Source organism: Eptatretus burgeri, chromosome 3, assembly GCF_056783735.1.
Source record: "Eptatretus burgeri isolate ZD-2024b chromosome 3, Ebu_testis_v1, whole genome shotgun sequence".
NCBI classification, from domain to species: Eukaryota; Metazoa; Chordata; class Myxini; order Myxiniformes; family Myxinidae; genus Eptatretus; species Eptatretus burgeri.
Genome location: NC_140963.1, coordinates 88,387,867 through 88,407,481, shown reverse-complemented (window position 1 = coordinate 88,407,481; position 19,615 = coordinate 88,387,867). Strand labels below are relative to the sequence as shown.

The window sequence follows — 19,615 nt, the reverse complement described above, 5'->3', positions numbered from 1 at the left end:
AGAGGTAGATGTGACATTCTGCGGTCCAAAAGTTGAAAATGTCTGTTATCCCAAATACCTTGGGGTAACATTTGACTGGACGCTGACATTCAAAGAACACTGACAAAGATGCAAGGAGAAGGTCAGGACATGGGTAAACCTTATCTGGAAACTGGCCGGAACATCGTTGGGAGCCGGCGTTAACACCTTACGCACAGCAACGCTTGCCCTCATATACTCGATGGCAGAGTATTGCATGCCATTCTGGTCGGGGAGTGCCCACATGAAGGCCATCAACGTTCAGTTAAACTCCGTGACGAGAATAGTGTCTGGAACCGTCAAGCCAACAAATACTGAGTGGCTTTCTATCCTCTGAAACATTGCTCAGCCAGACATCCGTCAGGATTTGTCATCATCCTGATACTTCAGCCACATTTTGACGACCAAAATTTCAGCCCAGCGCCTTATCACTGACCATCCGCACTGTCGCCTCCAGTCCCGTAAACCACAATGAAACCACGCCGAGCTCTTTACTGGAGCCCATCAAAGCGAAACCGACTTGTGGAGGGCTAGACAGGAAGCTGCCACAGCTCCTAATAAACATGTTGTACATGATCCAACCATTCCTCCACCTGGTTTCACACTCCCAATGTAGGCAATGGACAGTCCTCAACAGGCTCCACACTGGGTAGGGCCGTTAGGATAATACCCTCCACCGATGGAGGATGAGGCCGGATGCACTCTGCAACTGCAGAGGAGTTCAGATGATGGAGCACATCACATTGTCCCTTGTGGAAGCTATCGGGAGGACTTTTAGCTCTCCACCAACTCACCCCAGAGGCAGCCACATGGCTGCAGAACCTGGACATCAAACTTTAGCGTAATCCATATTTTGGCCATATGCAAGAAGAAGAAGAAGATCCGAGCAAGTCTTTTGAGGAAGTCGACACCACTCTCAGCCAAGATGTTGCTTCTATGGACCGCAACTACCACCAGTGGCATCTGTCGCAACGTCCAGAAGTCTGTCTGCTCGGTTTTACATCTTCAGAACAGTAACACAGGCAGTTGGAAGTCCAGCTAAATAATATCTGGCTTCCCTTCACGCATGCTCCAACTCCTACCTTGGCATGCAACTGGACTGGTCTCTGCTATCAGGCAGCATGCAGAGAAGGTAGCAGGTAAAACAACTGCAAGAGTTAACTTTATCCGCAGATAAGCTGGCCCCAAATGGGGAGCTTATTTCACTATCTTATGCACCTCAACACTTGCCCTGGTGCATGCCCCAGCAGAATACTGCATGTCTGCATGAGGAAGGAGTCACCACATAAAAAAGGTAAATTTGCACTTCAAATCTTCACTTAGGGCCATCAATGGATGCCTTCACCCCACTCCCACCCATCACCTCCCATTCCTTGCGGGCCTCCATCCCCATCACATTATACGAACAGCCCTCATTGCATCTCAGAACCCCGACCACACCTTGCACAACAAGCTAAGAGAAGATCTACCCCACCCCATTCCCCAAAGATTGAAGAGCCCCAAGGCCTTTACTATAGAGTAGCTCAAAACTATATCACAGCAGATGATGGCCTGAGCAAACACATGGCAGATGAAGCAATGGAACCTTGTTGATTCTTCTGACAAGTGGGGCCTCCTGCAATTTGCACATTATCTTGCGCAATAATGCCCCATACATTGTTTAGAGGAAGGATGACATGAATTGCAGCACCTGACCACAAGGACCCGAGGCTGGCTGAAAACTGCAAACTTCACACCATAGACAAGCGAATCAGAGAAAGGATGGAGGCCCGCAAGAAAAGAAAGACCTCTGGTGAGAAGAAAGACCATCTCATGAGGAGCCAGGGATAGACACCAAGTTGAGAGGTAGGGGGAGGTGCAACTGTCTCCTCAAAAATGAAGCTCAACAAGAGAAACCTAAATTAGTGTTGGGGTTATGGAGGGGAAGGAGGTGATTCTCCATTGCAAAGTCTATTCAAGACATGAGCATTGGGGGATGGAGGTGTGGTGGTGGTGGGAGGGGGGGGTAGATTCATGGACCCGTTGTGGAAGATGAGATTGGCCACCATTGCAGAGAGTTTGCCATTCCACAAATTAGAAAACATTGTGTCAACCGCATAAAAATCAAAAATATAGTAAAATAGCTGACAGTTGGGGCCAAAAGGCAAGTGGAAAAACATTAGGAGGATGGGAGCTGAGGTCTTGCTGAGGGTGGATAGATGGTATGATTGGGACTTTGCCACAATGGCCTGGGGAGGGGCTATGCAGTGAAGTCAGGGAATGGAACACCCAGTGGCAAATGGGACCCAGTGACAAAGACGAGGTGTGACAGGGAGGGGATACGGACCCACCCTTTGTGAGGGGGGGGGGTGTTGGGAGGGATGGACCAGGAGAAAACATCTTTGCAGACGAATGGGATGAAAACAGGAACGGCAGATGAGGAGCAGGAAGTCAAGGGAGAACTGAGCAGAGAAGAGGAAGAAAAAGAGGATGACGGCAATCAGTGTAGACTGGAAAAAGAGTTTGCAAACAAAATAGCGGACATGAGATTGATACCACTCAAGGAAAGACCACAACTCTCTAGCATATAAAACAACAAACGGACTAAATACCAAGAAGGAGAACCAACAGTGCACTCACAAGAATGAGACCAAAATCAGCCCCTTGAAGGTAATGGACACCATAAGATTTTCAGTGGCACTGCTCAATCAAGAAAAGCTAACAGCAAGACAATGCTGAAAGAACAACAAACAAGCCCCGACAGACAGAGACTAAGCACCACAATGGAAACACTGATTAGAGATGGAGAGAACAACTGAAAAAGGAAACGGGACAAATACAAATCATAAGAGGAAACTGAAGCCCAAAGCTGATGAAGAGAAGCCAAAAATTAAAAAAACAATCATAAAATTGAAGACAAAGACCGAGAGATAATGATTGCTGAAAACAAACTCTATGGAAATGACAGCAATGAAGAAAACTACGATGATAGAAAACAAAACCACATGCTTGAAAATAACGCAAAAACAATTCTACTGTGAACTGTATCAAGTACCTCCGAAAAGGATAGACTTGAAAAATTCTGGAAAGGAATTTATGAAGACTCAAAAGAACACAACAAGGAGGTGGATTGGATCCAAAACTTGGAAAATAAAAAGCAACACCTGAAGGAAATACTTCCAGTTATATTTGATGAACAAAAAATATTAAAAAAAAACCATTTGAAAAAATGACAAACTTTAAAATCCCTGGTCCAGAAGCAATTCCAAACTTCAGGCTAAAGCAAGTAGATGCTCTGCACAATCACTACACTCGAGCATTCAAAGTTATCCAACAGGAAAAGGTTATGGATGAGTGGTTCACAGAAGGTAACACCTTCCTCATCTCAAAAGATGAAGAACCCCAACTACCTCAGATACCGACAAATAACTTGTTGACCAACACCAAACTTCTGAATGGAATCATCACAGAAATGATGCAACACCACATAATACGACAACGAGGCCAAGAGGCAGAATGGAAGGGATGTAAAAGAGTGATGCTATGGGAAAACAGACCACCTACTCCAAAACAAGGCCATACTGAAACTGTAAACGAGAATATTGTCCACAGCCTAGATAGACGAGAAAAAAGCTTTTGTTGGTGTTCCACATTCATAGATAATATGTCAGAAATTGTTCAAGATCACCAAAAAATATTCAAATCAATTGAGAAAGCAATGAAGCTATGGAATATGGAACATTGCATTGATGCTGCAGCACTCGAAAGGAAAAATCAAAATACCAGGTGTGAAGATGCAACGCGGGTTCTTCCAGGGTGACAGACTTTCATCCCTCTTGTTTTGCTGGTGCTGGACCCACTGAGCAACCTCATTGATCAAGGACATGGATATACCTAATATCAAACAAAATAATGTCCAAAGAGACTGGGAAGGTGATGCATGTTCTGAACATGGCTAATTTAAAACTATTCGCACCAAACAATGAAAAATTGGCAGAACAACTCAAATTTGTGCAACGCTACTCTGATGACATTCAAATGGAATTTGGCCTCGATAAGTGTGCCAAGTGCACAATCATACAAGATAGACCAACACAATCGGGCAACATAAAATTTGATACAAATACAACACAGGAGCTAGACAACGAAGTATCAGACAAATACCTTGGAGTAGAAGAGGGCCATCAAATATGTTGCATACAAATGTGCAAAACAATGCCCAAAGAATACTTGCAGAGAACGAAGCTTATCCTGAAAACATACCTTTCTCCCAGGTAAATATTATATAATATATACAAGATTAATACATGTAATAACGTTAATATTACTATTATGCCATTATCATCGAACAGAATTGACTGATTAATTTGTGGTAATCATAATTTTTACTTCTGGTACATGTGTGGAACAGTGACTTTTTTTCTTTTTTTTTTGTATACCTTGTCGCAATGCACAGCAAGGGGGGCATGAGACGATGGGCGGGAGTGGGAAGGGCAAAACAGTGGGGAACAGAGACGTTAGGAGATCTGTGGAAGGGAGAGGGATGGGGCGGGGAACATGGGGAATACAAGATGGACATTACAGGGACTTTCAGGAAGGAAAGCAGGGAATTTGAAGGAGGTGGGTTTGGGGTGGATTAACAGGGGTAGAAAAGATCGAGGATTTGGATGGGGGATGATGGGTGGTGGTGAACAGCTGTTTTGAAGGCCTGGAGGGAAGAATGGAATAAACTCCCACACTCTATTCAATCCCAAAGGCGGGAAAAAAGAGGAATGAAAGAGTGAAGGTGAGCAGCGATCTGTAATTTTGGTAGTTTTACCAGCACGGGGTTGTTGGCGGACCGAGCGCACCCTGCTGAAATGTGGTGGGGACAAATCGCAGAGATCTTAGCCAGTACACCACCTGTTTTTAGGTATACATGTATAATATGTCCAATGTTCTCTAAATTTTCCAGAGGTGAGTATTGAACAATGCCAGTAACTATTAGCAATGGGGTTATGCATCGAGTAAGGGTGTCGAGGGCAATATCGCATGTCACAATTTGAAGGAAGAAATCATGTATGAGGCAACAAGTTACAAATAATCCATCTACAGTGCACACAGAATCTGATGGCTCGAAATCAGGCAATATGGGAGACATCATTCACGTGTAAACTTATTTAATCACTTTCATTTGTTAAAGAGAATTGTGGTCGACATGGAGACCTAGATAGTCGAGGCGGCTCCAGTCTGTTTGTCTGTGGGTAATGTGATAAGCATCGAATGCCTCAAGGACATCGGGTTTCCTTCAAATCAATTTCAGTCGATTGTTAAATCACAGTAAAAGTTGGACAGAATTGCTTTTTTAAAAGAGTGACTGTTTACAAAGAAAGTTGGATGGAATTGACTGAATAGTTTGTGGTTTTAATAATCACTTCCGGTAAGTGTATTCTGTGAAAATGCCATGATAAATGATTTGAACACCTTCACATGGCATTTGTCCAAGGTGGAAAACCCCTTGGGGGAGGGGGCAAATGAAGTAGCTACAACCTCCAATGTATGCACTTTCATTCCCCTGGCAAGTTTGGTTGAGATTGGATAAGTAATGACCGAATGCATCGCGGTCAGACAGACACGAAATTGCATATTTTAGTATGATGATGAAAGCTTTCTTTGGCATGGGTGCATTTCATTAAGAAAAAGTGTGCGTGTGTGTGTGCGTGTGTGTGTGCGTGTGCGTGTGTGTGTGCGTGTGCGTGTGTGTGCGTGTGTGTGTGCGTGTGTGTGTGCGTGTGTGTGCGTGTGTGTGTGTGTGTGCGTGTGTGTGTGTGTGTGTGCGTGTGTGCGTGTGTGCGGGCGCGTGTGTGTGTGTGTGTGTGTGTGTGTGTGTGAGTGTGTGTGTGTGTGTGTGTGTGTGTGTGTGTGTCTGTGTGGGTGTGTGTGTGTGTGTGTGTGTGTGTGTGTGTGTGTGTGTGTGTGCAGTAGAATCTGGATAAGCGAATGTGCCTATTTTTAGATGTAGTGGAGCACATGTGCTTATTTTCCATTTGTGCTTGTATTCAAAAATCCATGATATGTGCTTATAATGGTCAATGTTCTTCAGATTGGCTGCAAAGATGTCAGTTTTTACATCGCTGCAGTTTTAACTCTCCATACCTCGGAAACAAATTCTAAATACACTTTCTTTCAGTCCTCGAGCACGTATCTGTTTAAACTTCGCAACAAGCTTGTTTTCCATGTGTGGGTAAAAGGGGCCCGTCTTCTGCTTCCAATCTTCTTCAAACCTTTTTGCACTCTGAACAATTATTTCCTCATTGTTGACCATGTACATCAGTCCTCGTGTTCAGTCCGAATTTATTAGACGTCTGTTACTGGTTCGTACAAAGGTTGAAAACGCGATAATTTTGATCTTCTTTTCATGCGTGTATGATCGACGCTTTATTGCCGTATCTATTTTAATTGTGATGAAAAACATTGTTTTACGGCTCTATCATAAAGGGTTGCAGAGCAGCCCTCGACGACCCGACCCTCGCCGCCGACCGGGCCTCGACAGCACTTGACGACCCAACCCTTGCTGCAGAGCGGCTCTCGACGACCCGACCCTTGCCGCAGAATGGCCCTCGCTGCAGAGTGGCCCTTGATGACCCGACCCTCGCCGCAGAGCGGCTCTCGACGACTGACCCGAGCGGCCCTTGATGACCCGAACCTTGCCGCCGAGTGGCCCTCAACGACCTGACCCCGCCGCCGAGAGGGCCTCTGTGACCCGACCCTCGCCGCCGAGTGAGCCTCGGCAACCTGACCCTGAGGCGCCGAGCGGGCCTCGGCGACCCGATCCTCACTGCTAAGTGGTCCTCGGCAGCACTTGATGACCCGACCCTCGCTGCCGAGCGGCCCTTGAAAACCCGATCCTCGCCGCCGAGGGGTCCTCGACGACCCTCACCTCACCGCAGAACGACCTCTTTTTGAATGTACAACTCTTTAGTACCAGTACCAGACATGGAAAATTTGGACTTCATGCTTATGTACCAATGAAACATGTAATACTGTTGAGTTTGAGTTGATGATATTGTTGTGTCTAGAGGGGTAAGTTAATGAAAGAGCAAGCTGTAGCGCTGGGCAGTGTTATTTCTGCAGCTTGGCAGGAAGTTTAAGATCAGATTTTCAGGTTAAAAGTTTCTCACGTCACTTGGTTAATATTCAGAGTTCACAATCGTGGCTGGTTGAATGGACAGGTATTTTATTTATGCCATGGACCCTGACCCAGTTGTCGTGGATGGGAGGTTAATGCCGACCTGGACAGATAGAACCGTTTGGCTATCTTGGAGGTGAACACGTGATCCTTGGAGATTATAGTGCACATGGGATGGAGGGCATCGAGGACGCATAGCAGAGGAAGGCACACGGGTTTAGACTCGAACCCACAATGAATAGACAGACACAAGCAACTTCAATAAATAAGGGTTTAATGAACATAAATCATTTGGTTATAATGGAAATAAATAAGAATCCTGATGATAAAAATGTGAGGTAAACTCGCGTCCTTTAGTTGAGACATTTCCACACAGTTCCAAAAACAGACAAGGGGAAAGATGCAATGAAAGAAAATCCATTCTTATATTCTGAAACTGAGCTGGGTGTCCAGAGATTACCTTTGAGGATCTTGGGGATTGAACCACGTAGTCCAATGTGAGAAACTGCCACCAAAGTGGTGCTGAGCCGTTCTCTAGGCAGAAAACGTGTGGTAATTTGAGTGGGTGGTCCTCCATTTAGGGCCGACACACCTTTGTGCAGTTTCTTCTCACGAATGAATGTGCCGACCTCCCTCCTCTCTTCCACCAGGTCCCCTCACAATGACGGGATAACGTCGAATTACAGCTGAGGTGTGCTCGTCTTCCCCTCTCTCTGTCTCTCTCATAAATGTACAACTTCGCAACTCAGCCAAAGAGTAATGGCTCGTGTCTTGCTCCAGTGCATGGGTGAATTCACACAGCATGAACACATGAATTGCGCTGCTGTTTAGTCATACCGAGAAGAGAGCAAAGGAGATCCTGTATGTTCTGACCACCGTCTCTTCACTCTCTTACCTTCTGAGGTCCATCGACCAATCATAAGCCTCGAGGAATGGCCTGTTGGCCTGAAGCCGAGAAGGCGGGGTTTCTTGCCTGCTTGGAAATGTTTGGTCCTGTTATTATCATTGTTGTTGAAAGTGTGGTTCTTTTATTTCTGGTTTTGTCAATGCAAAAAGGTAGGAAAAGATCACAGGGGGCAATCGCATACCGAGATCAATTGGCCCTAACACAGCACTGCCCTCCCTCCTCCATATATATATATATATATATATATATATATATATATATATATATATATATATATATATATATATATATATGTATATGTATGTATATTGTTACGAATTTGGAATTCGATTGCACACAACATTCAGGTTCCTTTAGTCAGTGATGTCGATAAGTGCTTGTTCCCAAGATAGGTCACGTTCCATTGTTTAAATGTTCAGAAATCTATTGGATGTGCTGCGGATCGATTTAATAGTTAGGGAACGAACAATGAAGGCATCCCTCCCCATCTTTTGTGAAGAGGAAGAAGAATCCTGCTGTCCCGTGACTCATGTCAACAACTCCCTCCCACCCGTGGCTGAGCGGGGGATGGAGCACGAGGGCATGAGTCATGAGTCATGCCGGGAGCGGGGGAAGGGCGGGAGAAGGAGAAGAGGAGATCGTCTCTTTGTTCGTGGGCAGAGTTGGAGAAGGGAGTTGAGGGGAGTTGTTCAGCAGACCGTCGGGTCCTGTTTGGCTTGCGTTCGGTTTGAGGCCTTCGGAAGCTTTTTGCTTCGGCTGGCTCATTGAGCTTTGGCTGAGGCCTGGCTCGGGAGGAGGCTTTTTGCTTTGAAGGTTCCGTGACCTTTGGCTTCTGCTTGGCTCGGGAGAGCTTTTTACTTCAAGTTGCCCTGTTTGGAAGAAAGTTAAGCCGGTTGCTCGGCTCGAGCTGCGAGTGGTGGCTTCTTCTTCTTGGTTCGTGGAGCTCTTTGTTCTCCATTTTGGTTCCCGGCTTGGTGCGACTCATCGACCTCTTCGTGGAGGTGGTTCTTTGGGAAAGCGACGCATCGACGGGAAGGATCGGTGTCTTGTCTCACCAGCACGTGTTGAGAAGCGCGGGAGGATTCACGGGAGCTCGGGAAGGATCGCAGCTAAACGGCGAGCGATTGGATCCAGCTCGCTGGAGCCTGGGTCTGAACAACTTGAAGACCACACGAGGTGGAGAGGTTTGAGATAGCTCTGGGTTTCAGCTCACCTGTCCTCTGAGCTGGAGCCTGTTATTAAAGGCCTCTGCTACCATTTCTTGGGTGTGTGTGTGCGTACGTGTGTCCGTGGGCCCGTTTAATAAGTAGGAAATTAAGTGCTTTGTGTGCTGTAAATGTTTGCATTGCATTTTGTATAGAATGTCGTAGTTCTTTTGTCGTGCTTTTGTTGCTTGTATAATTGCATACGTGTTTTGCCTTGTTAAATTGCATACGTGCTTTATTATAATAAATGTCCTTGTGTGAATGTAAACCTGTTCATTGCGTCCATTTCCTCATTGAACTGCCACATCTTGCCCTTGGAATATAGTTTGTTTTCAAATAGCCGGTAAAGTGATCGGGTCGAACGGGACTGCGCGATAATACCCCGCTTGGTTATTCCAAAAGGAAGCGAGCTGCTTAAGTGGCTCGTTTCCAAGCGGTCCCATTGAGGAACAATTTCTTGTTAACCTACGCGTGCCAATAATTAGGTAAATCGAAGATTTGGCGATCGGACCCTGTAGCGCGGGTAGAGTGCGGACAAGGTTGTGGTGTGGTTAAAAACACACCCGTGGCTGGTTTCTGGCGTTGATCCGGAAAGCTGTGACTGGATTGTCTGTTCGGTGGGCGAAGCGGCCGCTATTGGTTATACGTGGTCGTTCGCACGCTGACGGGTGGGAATTCTGTGACAGCATAAACATTTTTTTTTTTTTTTGTATACCTTGGTCGAGGCTCGTATGAGAGCTAACGCACAACTCACAGCAAGGAGGCATGAGACAAGAGGGGCGGGAGTGGAAGGGACAAAACAGTGGGGAACAGACACATTAGGTGAACTGTGGAAGGGAGAGGGATGGGGATGGGACGGGGAACATGGTGAAGAGCAGATGGACATTACAGGGACTTTCAGGAAGGAAAGCAGGAGAAATGAAGGAAGTGGGCTTGGGTGGATTATCGGGGGTAGAAAAGATCGAGGATTTGGATGGGGGAAGATAAGAGGTGGTGGTGAACAGCTGTTTTGAAAGCCTGGAGGGAAGAATGGGAAAGAATAGAGTGAGGAAGTTTATTCCAAAGGTGGGAAAAAAAGAGGAATGAAAGAGAGAAGATGAGCAGTGATTCGTGATTTTGGTAGTTTTACCAGAAGGGGGTTGTTGGCGGACCTTGAGCGCCCTGTGAAAATGTGGTGGGGACAAATCACAGAGAGAGCAGGGGGGGCAAGGCTGGAGAGGAGTCGGTAGAAGACAGAAAGACCACCGACCAACCTGCGGTGATTGAGTGAGAGGCCCAAAGACTCAGCTTCATTGCGGGAGATGCCAATGATCTTAAATGCCCTGGTTTCGACAGCGTGAAGCCGAGAAAGGTGGGAGGGAGGAGCACCAGCCCAGAGGGGAGAGCAGTACTCCATCAGGCTACGGACAAAAATATATATATTTTTATATATATATTTTTAAAAAATATGTATTTTTATATACATTTATTTATATATATATATATATATATATATATATATATATATAAATATATATATAAATATATATATATATACACATATGTGTGTGTATACATATGTGTATGTATAAAAAAAATGTACATGCACATACACATACTTTTTTATGTGTGTGTATATGTATGTATTAATATACACACAGATTCTCATTGAAAGGGAAAACTAATAAATGATGGTGACTTATTTTGTTGAATTGCAAAGAAACAAAATAAAATGCATGTCTTGTTAAGTCAGAATTTTGTTGTATATGATGTAGAATATGTACATATCTGGAAATTTGAACCAAAACATAGTGCATTGACCACTGTTGTTGAAGAGCTTCACCAAAGAACCATATGGATGATCGGGGTTTTTTTTGGTTTTGTTTTTTTAACTTTGATTATAAAGTGATGCATGATCTTCAGATGCATGCATTACAACTATGTGCATGTTCCATGAAAAACAACACCTGTCAACATTAACCAAACAATTTAAACCCTGAACTGTTTAGTATTTAAAGAATGATATAAAAAGCACAAACTTGGTTCTTGTCTGATCTTTATTTTTTTTTTCTCCTGCTCTTCTGCAGTGTGATAGCACATGGATCGCAAAACCGCATGTCGAGCCAGAACCTGGCTATTGTCTTTGGTCCTACACTGCTGCGGCCAGAGTGTGATCCTGTGAATATGGCTGTCAACACAGTATACCAGAATCAAATTGTGGACTTTGTGCTGAATTCCTGCGATGCCATATTTGGGATTAAGGCGTAGTGGTTGTACTGGCATGTGACCAAAGTGATCGCCATTCAAATTTTCATTTAACGTTTGAGACCAGTAAAATGGTATTGTCCACCAATTTTATGATGATGATTATTATTATTATTCTTGTGGAAACATGCAAATCATATTGTGCAGGAACAAATGGAAAAGGTTTACAAAAGGAATGTGTGTTTGAGGTTACAAGTAATGCCATTAAGGTCCGTTGAAAAACCAACTGATTGTGATACTATGTGTGTCCATAAAATAGATTTGAGATCCATGGGCAGCTGTTTATCTGTGTCCTGTACCTTGCAGTTTATTACATTGACCACCACGGTGGTATGCAATTTATATAATGAACCATTTCAAAAATATTTTTGCATTCTGATGTATAAAGATTTTTTTTTTGCAGTCATTTGGCTTTGGGCCTATCTATTTTTATGAGGGGAGGGAGGTGGATTGAGAGAATGTTCTGGAAGTGTGGTGAGAGCAAAGAGAAACATTTTGGAGATGGAAGAGTAGGGGATGCATGGGGTGCACATGAGGGAAAATGGATAGAGAGAAGGGGGTATTGGCCAAAATCTTCCATTTGCATACACAGGTAGACATCTTTAAACTCGCTTTACCTGTACATTTCCTGCACACCTTTTCTTTAAAAAAAAAAATTTTTTCAACCAAAATTCTCTTCCTCTTATCATTGAGCTGTGGATAAAACATTGGTCGACATGTGTACAAATTATTCTGGAGTGAGTAGTTTGATGAATTGGGCTTGAAGTGTTCTCCAAGAAAATCTTGAAACATCCACCTAGAGGGAAGCAAAGCGGGATTTAATGCAAGAGATTTTTTCCCTTGCTCACAACTGGATGAAAGTGTAGTTTTTATTGTGGGGGGGGGGGGGGGAAGAAATCTTCATTTTATTTTTTAAATCCTGAACCTTATCCCAAGTCGAAGTGATAATTACTGGACTGTATAACCCTTTTTGTACAGCGAGAGAAATGATAGTTGTAATAAAAACTGTTTGGAGTTGACAGCCCACCTTTACTTTGTGTACCCGTACAAATCTGGGATTCTTGCAAAAATACCGCAGTTTCTTCTGCAGCTGTTGTGGTGTTGAGAATAAATACTCATCTGTGGAATAATGTTGGGGGTTAGGGTTGTAATAGTTGCTTAAAAAACATGAGGCACTGCAATGTTAATGATGTGTCATGAAAACATCATGGCTATTTCCTATTGACCTCTGGCCATATATAAGCTGGTGACTATAATTGGATGTTTTTGTTGGAAGTGTTTTAAGGTAGAGAACATTGTTAATGGCTTGTAGGATATCCTAGACAAGAAGTTGCACACTCATCTCTGAGTTGCGCAGCCTGGGTTCAAATCTAGGCCCAGCTATAAACTGTTATTCTTGTTTTGCAGGCAAGGTGAGGTATCAATGGGTGCCGTCCCTTGGATAACGTTAAAGTTGGTGTCTTAGCTGTCAGCATTATGTTTAACATTCCAAGGGTATCCTTCCAGATAGAGGTGAGCTATTACTGGTATGCAAATCAAATTCAAAAATCCTCCTTTAACCTACAGGGGGCACCACATCACTGGCACAGCTGCACTCCCAGCAAATGATGCGATCAGGTATGTGCTGCATATAAAAGAAGAGGAACATTGTTATTGGCACCTAGCTGTATTACAGCATTCCATAAATATAAATTTTATGCAAATATGATTGACACTTCTCTCCCTTGTCATAAATAGGAATTTAATATGACATGGCACCTACAATTTCAACTTGATAACAGCTCAAGTATTGTTTTGTTCAAAATTTAAGTGTTGTATTCGGCATGACAGGATAACCAGTGGTATGTGCATTTGCCTTTGGCTTGTCTATCCTGGGTTTAGTCAGGTCAGGCGAGATTAGATCTGTGACTTGCTACAGGTATCATGTAAACCTGCACTAACCTGTTCCATGGTCAGGTTGTCGGCGACGAAACAGTCTCCCCCACCAGGTTTTCTGTTGAGGAGGGTGTTTGGATATGGACACCCAGCAGGATTAAAAACAAAACCTGTCAAAGGGCGGAGGAGCTCCTTGTGAGCAAAAGGCCATCCATATCTCTTGCCCAACTGTGTCTGTGGACATCCTCCTGCAGTTGGGTTACTTCGAATGAGGAGGTTGGTGGCAGGATTTGCACTCCAGCCACCGTAGAAACCTTCATTCCACAAAAATGCAAAGTAATCTGAAAACCCACTCGGTGGGAGTACCTCCTGTGCAGCTTCCCTTCGCAGGGCAGTTTACTGGATGATGGGATTGGAGCAAAGCCTTTGGGACCCTCAATCTTTGATAGGAGGGAAACCATGGGGTAACATTCCCTGGTCATATTGTTGGAGTGGTGCTGAGGTGTCGTCCACCAGACGGCGATCTCCTTGGGTTAAGCTGAGGCGGTCCCTTCGGGTGGGTGCCTGGAATGTCCTATCCCTAAGAGAGGATGATCACCTATCTGTTATCATCTGAGCTCAAGCATTTGGACATTGGTATTGCAGCACTCTCTGAGATTCAGAGACTTTTTGTGGCGAGACCATGGCGGCTGGTTACACCAACTATTAGTTTGATCGTTCTGATGGTTACCATTCCCAAGGAGTTGCTGAAGCTGTGTCCAATAAGCTGACTCCAATGATAATTGAGGTAACACCGGTCAACGAGTGTATTATGAGACGAAGGATTAGTCACTCCTTGGGTGTCATTTCCTTGGTCTCTGACTGAAGTGAGTGATCTCACCGTGAAGGATCTATTCAACACCACGCTCGAGTCTGTGGTTGATCAGTGCCCCAGAGGAGATACACTTCTAGTCTTGGGGTATTTCAATGCATCGACTGGAACTGATAGGGATGGTTGAGATGTGTGTTTGTCCCCATGGGTCAGGAACTATGAACCAGAATAGCACTAAGTTCCTTGGACTTTGCAAGAAGTCATGGACTTAGGGTGGCTGGTTCATGGTTTTAGCACCCACAAGCTCATCGCTGGACTTGGTATTCCAATGCTGGCAGTGTGGCAAAGGAGATTGACCATGTCCTCATTGACTGTTGTTGGAGGATGATCCAGAACTGCAGGGTCTACAGGAGTGCTCAGTTCCTCAATACTGACTACTGGCTTGTTGAAACTCTGAAGTTGCACCTTAAATCCAGGAGAATGGTACTATCCCAGCTGAGGCAAGATGTTTGCAAGCTCAAGGATGAGAGGGTTGCTGAGGAGTTTGTGAACCAGCTGAGTTGAGATTTGGGGGGTCTGGGTGCTTTGGGAGGTCCTGAAGAGTTGTGAAGTTCCTTCAAGACGACTGTCGTTGATGTTGCCGGTGGATGTCTTGGAACTCAACGAGGGCAAATAATTTTGTTTCAAGGGACACTGGATACCATTGACCAGAGTCGCAGCACCAAGCTGAACGGCAGAGCTGAGCTGTTCAGGGAGCTGAGGCGTAAAACTACGTGTGGTAAGAGTGGACAAGGAGGCCTCTGTGTGAGGAATTTGTGAGGTGGGAGAGCATTTCCTGTGGTCAATTGATTCTTGTCCTGCATACAGAAGAATTCGTGCATTGTGTTCATCCAAGCCCATCTCTTGGTGTCCTGCAGTTAGAGCAGAGGGTGGTTGGCTCTTGACAGAGGAGTCTGAAGTGCAGGCCCGCTGGGCCGGTTACTTTCAGCAGTTGTTCCAAGCTGATCCACCAGCTGTCAAGTTGGGTGTCAGGGTTGTTACAATCCCTGTTGCTGACCCTCCAATCAAATGTGGTCCACCTTTGCTTGTGGAAAAGCAGGTTGTGGTGAACTGGTTTAAATGGGGTAAAAGCTCCAGGGATCTTTGGCATCCATGCCGAACTTCTCAAGGCTGGTGGAAATGCTGCATTTGTGTCGTTGCATGCCGTTCTGTGCTCTGCCTGGAACACAGGCATCATCCAACTGACTGGAAGAGGGGCCTTGTCCTTTTCTGGAAAGGGAAGGGTGATAGCCAAGACTGCAACAACTACCGAGGGGTGATGCTACTCTCAGTGCCGGGCAAGGTCTTTGCTCAGATAATTATTGATTGGGGTGCCACCATCTGCTTGAGCGCCAGTGCCCAGAGAAGTCGGGCTTTACACCAAAGAGGTCAACGATTGACCGTATCCTTGCTGTTCGGGTCCTCACCGAACGCAGAAGAGTTTCGGCAGGGGCTGCTTGCAGCCGATGTTGATATCTGTAAAGTGTTCGATTCAGTTAATGGGGATGCCCTCTGAAGGATTTTTGGTCTTCGTGGGGTGCCACCAAAACTGATCGATCTGATATCTAAACTCCACTCTGGTACTGAGAGTGCTGTGAGATGTGGTGGTACAATCTCTGACTTATTTCCAGTTATTACTGGAGTTTGTCAGGGGTGTGTACTGGCCCCCACTTTTGAGCACTTGTATGGACTGGATTCTCGGGAGGATGTCAGAGATCAAGTGGCGGTGCATCGTTTGGGAATGTCAAGATCTCTGATCTTGATTTCACAGATGATGCAGTCATTTTTGTGGGGGCCCTGGAGGTGCTGAATGAGGAGTCGGAGCCGCTGTGATTATGGGTTTCCTGGGTAAAAACTAAGATCCAGGCTTTCAATGACATCTTGGATGCTGCTGTCATGTCTGCCTGTTTGTGGTGAGGATGTTAAGGTTGTGGAGAGATTCACTTACCTTGGCAGTGATATTCATGTTTCTGCTGGCTGAGTCAGAGGTCAAAAGACATCTGGGGAGTGATGGATTCAGTGGATCATGGTGTGTGGTGCTGCCAGGAAATGAGGGAGGACGAATGTCTGAGTCTTCAGGCCCTTTGTGGGTTTTCCAGAGATGCCAACTTTTGGAAATCAGAAATTTGCAACCGACACCAAATAATGTGCGCGGAGCGCTCGACTCTTGCGGCTGGGTCCAGGGCCCGCCTTAGGGCCCTGGAAGCTCTGGGGTTCTAGACGCTCTCTAGTGTCCTCTGAGCCCTATTTTGGAGCATTTAACATGTTAAGAATTCCCACTTTTTGAACAAAAAAAGGGGAAAATTGTGCACTTTTTAATGTTACATGTATGTTAATATTAGTAAGTTAGGGGACAATCAAAGATTAACAAAAAGCACAAAAGAAGCAATATTTTTCTTACCTTACTGACTGGTACTACTGCTGCTTGCTTTTTCCATGGCAGCTTTGCTGAGTGACAGCTGTGTGGCTCTTTTAGCCCTTCTGATTATGTCTTTGCTGTATTCTCTCTGGTAGCAAGGGGTGCTATGAGCTAGTTTTTCAATTAAGAGAGCTTCCAGGGTTTTGACACTCAAATTGGGACGAAATTCAGTATGATTCTTCTGTACAAGACTGAGTGCCCGCTCACATGATGCGTTCGAATGAGGAATGACCAAGATTCCCTTCATCACTTTGCTCAAATTAGGATACTTCTTGGCACCAGTGCAGGGATCTGTGAGCTGCGAAATCCGATGCCACTGCTCATCCACTCTCACTGTCTCAGTAGCAATTGTAGCTATGGAGGCGTCTGCCTGGTAGTGAGCGAATTCACTCTCAAGACTGTCTATGTCACTATCACCGCCACTGAACAGACAGGGGAATTTCTTGATGAAAAACTCCACACAGTCAAACCCCACTTCTTGGTGTAGCTTAACATCCAGCACCTGAGCATGCTTGGCTAATTCATCATCTAGCGGCCAGGTTTTGAAGATGTAATTGCAGGCTTTCACATAATATGAGCGAACTGCACTGAAGAAACCTTGGATGTCTGACTCACTCAGAGTGAAGGTGGATTTCTTGAGACTCCTTTGTTCCCTTGTATACAGTTTGGCATCGTTCCCAATCATGAGGTCCTCATCATTCTTCTGATGATTTCTGTCAGAGAAGGGTACATTTACCAGAGCAACCGATGACACCGATGGTTTCAAAAACCGTACGAAGATATCTTTCAGAAGACCATTCAATTCTCCGTGCAGGAGATGAATACAGGGTTCGTCTCTTTGGAGCAGAAGATTCCCCTTCTCAAAAAGCTTGTTAGCATATCGAAGGAAGAAACAATAGAGTTTTGTTTGTGGAGACAAGAACATCCTGTTGACACGTTTTTCTCTAGATTCCTGCACAGTGTTTGAGGAAGATGCGCTTTTAGTTGTAGAACTCGTAGTACACTTAGCCGCAGGGCGATCACACTTGCGTTTACTGCCAGCAGAAGAGGTCAGACTCGTAGTACCAGATCCAATTTTACGTTTGAGGAGAGAGCTTGAGGTAGGTGCAGCCAAGGAAGAAGACCTCAGATTCGAAGGTTTTGCTGAGCTTCTATCAAGTGATTTGGCAAAAGCAGAACTTAACTTGGGTCCTTCTTTGCCTGTAGATGGGACTATCACAGTCTTTCTCGACTCTGAAGGGATCTGCTTTGTAGATGAACGTGATGAAGGGCCGGTGATGCTTACTGCAGTGGTAGTGGTGAATGCTGCTCCACTAGTGCTTGATCCTGCAGTGCCAGTAGTGGCAGTAGATACAGTGCCGTCCTTCTTGCTCGTTGTTAGAGTCTTGGCTACAGTTGGTTGCATTTTTCTTCGTACTTCTTCTTTGAAGAAGAGGCGAAGTGGCTCCCACTGTTCAATCAGCCTGTCTAGGCACTGACCAAGGGACAGCCACCTTGTTGCGACATGCTTCAGAATCTTGTGTGTCGGGGCATCACAGAGTTCTTGCAGTGCTTTCACTCCTTTGACGCGTTTACTACTTTTGTCCAAGTAGTAGTAAATATCGATGAGAAAGTCATCTAATTCAATGGGTAAGGCCTGAGCCGCCTTCTTGGCCGTATTGTGCATCATATGGCAAGGGCATCCCATGATGTAGCACTCTGGATTTTGTTTGTGGATACAAGCAGCGACTCCTTTGTGCTTGCCCACCATGACAGAGGCATTATCAGCACAAAAGGAAACACAATTTCCCCACGGAATTTTCCTGTCACTGAACTCGTGATCAAGCAGTTTGAAAATGTTTTCTCCAGTGGAATCTTGTTTGCACGCAGGCAAACTTAGCAAACCTTGCTTCACAATCCCAGCACTGTTGTCATAGTACGAAATCAGGACAGGATATAGCTGGGCCTCACCACTGTCATTGCTACCGTCTGTAGCTCGGCTAAATGGAGCTAGTCTAGCAATATCGGCAATAGATGAAGCAGTAACATTTGACAACTCACCAATTATTGCTGAAGTTTTTGTTCTTGCACATCCATACTTTGAAGCAACTTTTGAATCTGGAAACATCTTTTGAAATAGAGGTCCAGCATGATCTGAGACTGATATGGGCAAGTTATGTTCCACAATAAATCCACTAAAAAGAAATTCCGCTCGGGTAACATCCTCTTCCTCGCTTGTCCCTTGTTTGGTGAAATAATTCAGAAGTGTACCGGTACTCGTGCTCGAAGATCTCTCCTTTGCAATGTCTGTGTGCCGTTTGCTTCCAACGTGCTTCCGAATATCATCGCGACCTCCGTGCTCAACTGAAATATCAACGCTGCATACTGTACAATACGCATGATGAATTCCTCTTTCAGACTTTCGAATACACGGGTATGGGAGACTGTATTCGGTCTTGTACTTCTGAGACCATTTCTTGGTCTTCGTAAGCTTCTTTTCTGCCATTTCGTAATCAACATCGAGGGCTTGAAGCATCGGTAACTTCGAAGTCGATGTTCCACAGCGGCTGTTAAACACCGCACGGTGGTCGCGACCTACGGGCTGGTACGGGGCCCAGCTGCATGCAGTGAGCGTATCGCATGCATATACACTGTGCATACATACCGCATGCACTGTATTGCACACATACCGCATGCACTAAATCTCAGTGCATGATCGCATAAGCGAGATCCAGATCCAATGTTTCGCTGCTCCTCATTTGAATTTGCAATTTTTTTACGTACAATTTGGTAGCAGCGAATGTTATGGAGTTACCACATGCTATACGTAGCAGACGATGCTTTTCATTCAATTCTCATACTAGTACATTGATTAGTGAACAGTGCAAAAATATCAAAATTTCGGGAGGATAAGGATAGTGATCGTAAGGGCGGGAGTTTGGGTGAATTTTCGGAAGCCTCCCGATGAAAT

At 45.0% G+C, this 19,615-nt stretch overlaps 2 protein-coding genes across 15 annotated transcripts in view; one reads left to right on the top strand and one right to left on the bottom strand.

The window, feature by feature from the left end:
• LOC147030398 (rho GTPase-activating protein 12-like) overlaps positions 1–12,542 on the top strand; it is a 111,327-nt gene extending 98,785 nt beyond the window's left edge. For all 7 annotated transcript variants that reach the window (XM_085874405.1, XM_085874404.1, XM_085874399.1 and 4 more), the window contains one exon: positions 11,344–12,542. In XM_085874405.1, coding sequence (XP_085730531.1) covers positions 11,344–11,524 — 181 coding nt within the window. In that variant the 3' untranslated portion in view covers positions 11,525–12,542. The remainder of the gene's footprint in view (positions 1–11,343) is intronic.
• Positions 12,169–19,615, bottom strand: part of QTMAN (queuosine-tRNA mannosyltransferase) — an 86,480-nt gene continuing 79,033 nt past the window's right edge. For all 8 annotated transcript variants that reach the window (XM_085874408.1, XM_085874406.1, XM_085874409.1 and 5 more), the window contains 2 exons: positions 12,549–12,640; positions 12,169–12,317 (listed from right to left, as the gene is read on the bottom strand). In XM_085874408.1, the coding sequence (XP_085730534.1) occupies positions 12,249–12,317; positions 12,549–12,640 (161 nt within the window). In that variant the 3' untranslated portion in view covers positions 12,169–12,248. The remainder of the gene's footprint in view (positions 12,318–12,548; positions 12,641–19,615) is intronic.